This window comes from Rhamphochromis longiceps, linkage group LG22 (genome assembly GCF_057381845.1).
Source record: "Rhamphochromis longiceps isolate RC_006_pf linkage group LG22, R_longiceps_female_GT1.1, whole genome shotgun sequence".
Classification (NCBI taxonomy): Eukaryota; Metazoa; Chordata; class Actinopteri; order Cichliformes; family Cichlidae; genus Rhamphochromis; species Rhamphochromis longiceps.
In genome coordinates, this window is record NC_140577.1 from 25,658,229 (window position 1) to 25,666,189 (window position 7,961).

At 40.5% G+C, this 7,961-nt stretch overlaps 1 protein-coding gene across 1 annotated transcript; it reads right to left on the reverse strand.

Annotated features, from left to right (window-relative positions):
* Nucleotides 1-1,687: 1,687 nt before the first annotated feature.
* On the reverse strand, nt 1,688-7,702 carry LOC146644180 (ubiquitin carboxyl-terminal hydrolase 37-like). The gene is made up of 16 exons (XM_085396042.1): nt 7,670-7,702; nt 6,090-6,173; nt 5,842-5,897; nt 5,471-5,543; nt 5,278-5,361; nt 4,722-4,777; nt 4,421-4,477; nt 4,194-4,325; nt 3,979-4,102; nt 3,742-3,893; nt 3,537-3,636; nt 3,320-3,396; nt 3,033-3,141; nt 2,365-2,422; nt 2,039-2,196; nt 1,688-1,952 (listed from the first exon to the last, which is right to left on the reverse strand). The coding sequence occupies exons 1-16, from the start codon at nt 7,700-7,702 to the stop codon at nt 1,947-1,949; spliced, it is 1,359 nt and encodes a 452-aa protein (XP_085252168.1). The 3' UTR covers nt 1,688-1,946.
* Between the last annotated feature and the right edge of the window lie 259 nt (nt 7,703-7,961).

Genomic DNA, 7,961 nt, shown 5'->3' on the forward strand with positions numbered 1-7,961 from the left:
GTGCTTGTCAATCACCAGTCAACAGTGTCACCACTGTGAACAACATCCTTCGACTGTTCGAGCCAAAACCTTGGAGAAGTCCCTGCAGCCGCTTCAAAACTCATCACTGAGCTCGATCTCTCTTTTAACACGCTGGAGACAACAATGAAAGATGACTTTCTTTCATATGCTGCTTTGACGGCTTTGTTCGTGAATAACAACAGAATCAAAACCATCCATGAAGAGACATTTCACCCGCTGATTAATTTGGAGAAACGGGACTTCCACAAACCAGTTGGAGACTTTGTCTTCTGGATGGTTTCAGAACCTGATTTCTCTCCACTATTTCGATATTTTGGGAAACAAATATACAACACTGGGTCCGGGAAACCTTTTCCTGCCACTGAGGAGCTTGAAGACCCTCCATTTTTGAGGAGCTTTCCTTCAGTCTGTCAGTGAAAGGGATTTTGTTGAACCTTGAAACTGCCGTGACCCTGTCCAAAGACCAGCTGGCCACCTGGCCGGGTCAGTCATGGATATTCACAAATACCCCATAGTACTGGTGGAAAAGACATATTGAGGGAAAATCCATGTTCAGACCATGTTCAGTGTGTCGTGACACTTGCACGATGGAAGAACACACCCACTTGTTGGTGCCAGAAGAGCCACTGAGAAATTATTGTTTTAGCTGGCTCATTACAAGTCGATGGCTGCTCACCTGGAGTAGGATAAAACTCTGGAGCGAATAATTGCCCGATTTTACTGGACAGGAAACTGTTTTAGACTTAGAGCTTTTTATTGTCATTGTGCAGTTTCTTGCACAGTGAAATTGGGTAAGTGGAGAGCATAGAGCCGCTGTATCTGTGCGCACCACCATCTTGCATTTTTTGCATGTTTGGCTGGTGTCACTTTTGGACTTTGCTACCTGTAGCTAAACATTTGCAGCTAAATCATTTATTTAAAAGCAGAAGCTGCAACTGATCGAGGGAATATTTGTCTGAAAACTTAAACTGAACTCCAAGGGTACCATTGCTCCAGCTCACCATCTTTACCTGAGTGAATCAGTTTGTTGAACAATCTAAATGATTCAGAAACTTCTGTGACATCAACTTAACTAAGGCTCATTACAAATTTCACAAAACACTGCTGAATACTTTTAATATTTTTTTATTAGTTATTTTTGTTTTTGTTGTTATTTTGATTTTAATAAAACAAAATAAAATAAAGAATTAAATCATTTCTTTGGTTTTTAAATTTAATTTATTTTACAAATAAATTAATAATAATATTAATAATAATAACAACAAATTAGTGCTGTCAGCGTTAACGTCATTTTACCTAATGACGTTAACACTGACAGCACTAATTTGTTGTTCCCAGAGAGCAAGCCAAACACTGGTCCAGAAAAGGACGATCTCTAGTAGATTTTGTTTTAACCTCCTAGGACCTGGTGTCCACATATGTAGACATAACATTTTGGGTTGTCTAGACCAAAATACAAAATTTTGCTCTTCAAAAACCTGATATCCACTTATGAGGGAGGACATGACACTGCCACTGTTCAATCGAAATTTAAAATGAATGTCCTCATATGTGGATCTCATTCTTTTGAGAAACAAAAAAAAGATAGTCTGAATCTGATGTCTTGGTTTTTACCTTCATCGGGTCCCAATCAACCTAAATGGCACAGAGAAATTAAAAATGCATGCCATGAAAGTTCAGGTCTTAGGAGGTTAAAAATGTCCCTGCTGATGAGACCAGTGAATGTGGGGCGACGGTGGCAAGAAAAAACTCCCTCCTGGAGGAAGAAATCTTGGGAGGACCAGGCTCTCTGGCAGGACCCTTCCTCCTGAGGGCAATACTTACCTATACTTGTCCTCCAGTGTGCGATGGTGGGCTGGGACGACTGCTTTTCCTTCTCAGCATGATGATGACCTTAACTTCCTTCCTTCCTTCCATTTCCTGTTTCAGAACTGAGAATGAAGACAAAACTGGTTAACAAGGTAACAGGACATTTAAAAATTCTCTCACTTCAGGATGAGATGCTGTGTCTTCTTACGTTTCTCTTGTAAAACAGGATGTAGGCCGACTGCTGCTGTTCCTCACAAACTGCAGATCCAGTTGTGTGGAGCACCTGTGCGTCATTATAGGTGAGCCAGCGATCTGATGTAGAGTGCTGACTCTCCTCAGGATGGACAGAACTACAGATGTAGTGTCCTGAAATCACATTAAGACAAATGAATCCAACTTCTGGAAGTCAACTGATTCAAGCAAACAGTGATTTTGACTTAGTGCTTCTTAGAACATCAAAAGCTTTTGTGTGTGAGTCCTTCACTGAAAAGTAGCAAGTTTCATTTTCTGTTTGTCACAAGTCTGTTGTTTTACCTGACTCTGTGCCTCCATAATGACTGATGATGCTGCAAAGACTATAACAGCCACCACCCTGAGAAGGAACAAATCCAAAGAGTGTTAGTTTCATAAAGTCTCACATCAGTGCCATAATTAAGCTGATTTGCTGAGGCTACGTCCACACTAATGCGTTTTCGTTTGAAAACGCATCGTTTTCTCTCCGCTTTGACCTCCCGTCCACACCGAGACGGCGTTTTCCTCAAGGAAAAACACAGCATCTTGAAAACGCTCTCGAAAACGCATACATTTCAAAACGGAGTTGTCCCATCGCAGTGTGGACACTCGAAAACGCAGACTTTCTAAAACGATGACGCATTTTGGTCATGTGATGCAGTCATGTGAGCAATTAAACAAAGATAAGCCGAGTGCATTAGACAGCAGTTGTTTTGATTGCTCTCAACTTTGACAGCCCTAAAAAAGATTAATATCAGTTTGTACATGCTCCGGATAGCTTTTCTTCAAATTCTGTAATTCTCACTCACTTTTGCGCATGCGCAGGACTGGAACGTAAGCGTTTTCGGCCGTTTCAATGCAGACGCACAACTATTTGAAAATGACTGAAAACGCCAGTGTGGACACGGAGTTTTCAAATCTATCCGGGCTAGTGTGGACGTAGCCTGAGACGTTCTGCAGTCTGTTTTTACCTGATTGGATGGCACCACCAAGTCCCTCTGCAGCCTGACGGGGTCATCCACCTTCTTAATCTTGTAGGTTTGTGTAAAGCCAAACCTCTTCAGATGCAAGATCAGAACTCTGGCAGAAAAGAAAAAAAAACACAAACAAGGTAGAAAATAAGAAGAATGAGTGTCAAACACAAACAGAAGATGGGAGAAAACGACTGCTCAAGTATTGTCTCGAAGAACTCTGATATTTGATGCGCCACAGTTTGGAAACCTGGTCAGTCGATCAATTCTGATGTGACCTTACTCACCTTGGCAGTGTATCAAAAGACGACTTCAGTTCTGAGGCCGTCCCTCCACAATCACAGCGAAATTCTATTTCTTGTTCCTGAACAACAGCACAGAGAAGACAGGCTTTATGGTAGAAAGAAATCTCAACATATGCACACACACATGCACACAAACACTAACAAAAAAGTTGTGTTAAGATCGCTGATACGACAACTCTATTGGAATTTGTGATCTTACCTTCAAGTATGTCTCTAACATGTTTATAATAGACCCCTCTGGAACAAGGTCTAGAGACAAGCTGGTGAATTCCTCTTGCTGTGATGATTGGTGACCGCAGCTACACATTTCAGGAGTAACGTAGTTAAAGTAAAGATCAGGTACGTGGAAAAGAGGTATATGAAAATATTGCAACCAGCTCTGCGTTTCTGAAAGACAGGCTTACCTCTTGCATGTCCTCATGTTTTCCATTTTAAAAATGTGATGGTCTTCTACTGGGCAGCTATAACTTTGGCCCAGGAGAGCTGCGTTCCTCTCCAGGTGAGGTGTGAGCCTTTTGACCTCATCGAGGAATAATGTTAGGAATTCATGAGCGTCCTGAAAGAAAAGCAGAGAGATTTAAAACAGTACATCAAAATCAGAAGGTAAAGCAAAAAACGAAATGTCCAAATAGCTGACGCACTTTCTGTGCACTGCCGGTGTATTCAGGAGCTTGACTGCTGAATGCCTTCTTAAAAGCTCTTAGGTGGTGATCTTTAAGGCCATAATCTGTTGACTCGTGACAGTCCCTGACATCAATAAGCCTTCTGTAGAAAGGAAGGGTAAACAGACATTTCTGCTGTTAGATCTCTTTGTTCTTCAGGTTTTTGAAGAAAGTAGAAGGTTGACGTAGCGCACCTTAAGAGCTGAGCTTCTGGATCTGTGCTCCACAAAACCCCCTGACGCCTGATGTCTCTTATGAACTCCTCAATGTTGAGGAGGCTCTGCAGGCAGGAGTTCATGTAGCAGGTGTTTCCGATGTTTGGAAACCTGACACACACGCGCAACGTTTACAGTATCAGTGTAAAAATAATTCATTTTCTCCACTTTGACAAAGTGAGTCTTTGTGCACCACGTGTACTCACCCGAAGCAGTCTATAGTCCCAGTTTGACTTTCTATTTTTTTCCCACCGCATGCTACACTGCTCCAAAAAGGTAAAAACACAAACACAAAATTAGGAAAGATGTCAAGATTCTGAGCAGTGTATGCGCATGTATGCATGAGCTTTGAAGTTGAAACATTTTGGAGGACGTCCAAAAGTAGTAAAAAAGATGTAAATACACAAGGTGGAAGAAAAATGCCAATAAAAGGGAAATAAAACAGCTCCAACTAAACCACTGCTATAAATATCTCCAGCAGCATTAAAGAGCGGCGCATTTCTTTACCTCTGATGAGACGTAGAAGGAATTTCCTTCTCTGCCACGTTTTGTTTGTGTAATTTCTGTTTAGAAACAAGAAAACCAACATCAGTAATGGCATAAAACAAACATACCAAGGGAGTCTCTCCATGAAAAGTGTCCAGTTAGAAAATTTGGTATTATTTCATATTATTTATCACTTTAGTGAGCTGTCAGCTCATGAAGCAGATATATAGGAATATCTTTAAATAAATTAAAAACAATTTATTCATGCTTTAAATTGAGTTTTAAAGTTTGTCCTATGAAATACAAAATCCTTCATTTGGTTCTGATCAAAATTCAGTTTTTACAGAAATCATCCATCAAGCTTCATTAAAAGATTCAAAAATGCTTATTTACCATAAAAAATATTTAGAGAAACATCCTGCAAGTCTCTTCAAACTTACCTTTCTGTGAAAAAAAAAACTTTAAACATCTTTGAACTTAATTTGAGGACATGGATGTGCTAAATTACTCTTAATTCTTCGCATTTAACTGTGGTGAGTAAATGCTTGATGACAGTGACTCTTTCCATAAAACATACCTTCCAGAATTTAAAAAGAAACCAGCGACACTTTTTTTGTGTCTTCACAGTGTTGCTCTCTGCCTCTGCATCGCTGTCAGTTTGCTGCAGAGGACGAACAAACATAAGTTTATTAAAAAAGTAAAGTCACTTTAAATTAACAAGTGCAATTTAAAGAGAATGTGCATTTCATATGTTTCGTGTAAAAGCAAACCGAGGAACAGCAGAGGTGTCTCCATTTTCTCTTCTTCTTTTGACCATTTTCAGCAACACAAGCATCCGGGATGCTGATGAGGACAAAAGTGTAAATGTTATTTTTCAAAGTGGAAATTTTTAACAAGGAGTACATGCTGGAGATTGCAGATAAAAATTAATAACTGTAATGGAACAAAATCATGTATTTTGTACATTTACACTCTACATTTTCAAACGCTAATCTCTGAATCAATAGAAATTATAGACAAGACTAGAAGTAGTAAAAAAGATGTAAATACAAAACACCAATAAAAGGGAAATAAAAGAGCTCCAACTAAACCACTGCTATAAATATCTCCAGCAGCATTAAAGAGCGGCGCATTTCTTTACCTCTGATGAGACGTAGAAGGAATTTCCTTCTCTGCCACGTTTTGTTTGTGTGATTTCTGTTTAGAAACAAGAAAAGCAACATCAGTAATGGCATAAAACAAAGTATATGGTAAGAAAATACAATATCCTTCATTTGGATTCAAAATTCAGTTTTTACAGAAAAAGAAGCTTCCTTAAAAGTTTCAAAAATGCTTATTTACCATAAGAAAACATTCAGAGAAATGTGCTGCGAGTCTCTTCAAACTTACCTTTCTGTGAAAAAGAAGTTTAAACATCTTTGGACTTGATGTGATCGCAGCCAAAATCTCCTCAGCTTTGCAAAAGTTCAACTGAAAACAAGCAGTCAAAGGTTGTATATTTATAAACTTTCAGCATAGAACGTTCATACCCTGAACAGCAAACATCAGCATTATGATGTATGGGGCTCATTTGCATATTTTGGAATGTATGCTCATTTGAACTGTATGGTGCTCGTCTCCAAGCAACTGCTACAAAATACAGGTCAAGTCAAGTGGCTTTTATTGTCATTTTAACCACGTGCAGAGGTACTGTACAGAGTGAAATGAGACTGCGTTCCTCCGAGACCCTGGTGCTATATATGACATATATGGACAAACCCAGGACTACATAAAGTGCAGTGTGCATAAATTGCAAAAATAAACAAGACAAAACAGTGCAAAACTAGACAGAACAGGACGATACAGACACAAGACAATGGAAATGTGCAAAATGCTGAGTATTGTGCAAAAGTAACTTGGTGTCTGTATGTATGTGTATGAGTGTGAGATACTGCAGATAAGTGCTTGGTAGTGACATGTGTGAAGGTGTGCGTGTGCCAGTGCAGTCACTGAGTGTTCAGGGGTCTGATGGCTTGTGGGAAGAAACTTTTCCGTAGTTTGGTAGCGAGGGCCCGGATGTTCTGGGACCTCTTTCCAGAAGGCAGCAGGGTGAAGAGTGTGTTTGAAGGCTGTGTGGGGTCCTCCAGCAAGCGGGTGTTATAAGGAGGGGAGAGGGACTCCAATGATCTTCTCAGCTGCTCTCACAATCCGTTGTAGGGTACTGCGATCTAATACGCTGCAGTTACCATACCAGACAGTGATGCAGCTACTTAGGATGCTCTTGTTAGTCCCACTGTAAAAGGTGGTGAGAATGGATGGTGGGAGATGGGCTTTCCTCAGCTTCTGCTTGAAGTAGAGACGCTGCTGGGCCTTCTTGGTTATGGAGCTGGTGTTGAGGGAGCAGGAGAGGTTCTCCGCCAGGTGGACACCAAGAAATCTGGTGCTCTTGACGACCTCCACAGAGGATCCATTCATGTTAAGTGGGCAGTGATCCCACTGTGCTCTCCTGAAGTCAACAATCTCTTTTGTTTTGTCCACGTTCACAGACAGGTTGTTGACTCTACACCTCTACAGATGGCCCGCAGTGCAACCCTTCAGCTTCCTACTAGATTCACCTATATACAAATTTAAAGACCTAGGAGACTTACTTCTCGTCACAGAGTTGTAGCATTCACAAGATTTTCAGAAAACTTGAACTCAAGGTCAAGGTCACTGATATTCAAACTGACCCCAGAACTTTAGTAGATGCACCAATGGTATCAATTCAAAATCCTACGCTTCTCGTTCCATTTTTATTTCACTATCTGTAACTAAGACAAATAAACAGTATTTGGGACACAAGTCACTATTAAAGTGGTTCGTGAGACTCCACATCTGATAACAGTATAACACACTGCTTATTTATGTAAAATTGTCATCAATAAATGTGTTCAAAACAGAAGCTACACTGGCTTTAAAAGTTTTTGTTAACTCTGACTACCTGTCTGCTGTTTCTTTTGCTCTCTGCTGTCTTCATCCTCCATCCAACTCTACAGCTATTGTTAGGGATGACATGATGAAACTGAAGGGTGTCTGGGCACCGAAAAAAGAAAAGAAGAGAGATTGGATTAGGCTGCAGCTGGCGTGCCATTCTCTCACTTCAGGATGAGATGCTGTGTCTTCTTACGTTAATCTTGTAAAACAGGATGTAGGCTGAGTGCTGCTGTTCCTCACAAGCTGCAGATCCAGTTGTGTGCAGCACCTGTGCGTCATTATAGGTGAGCCAAGGATCTGATGTAGAGT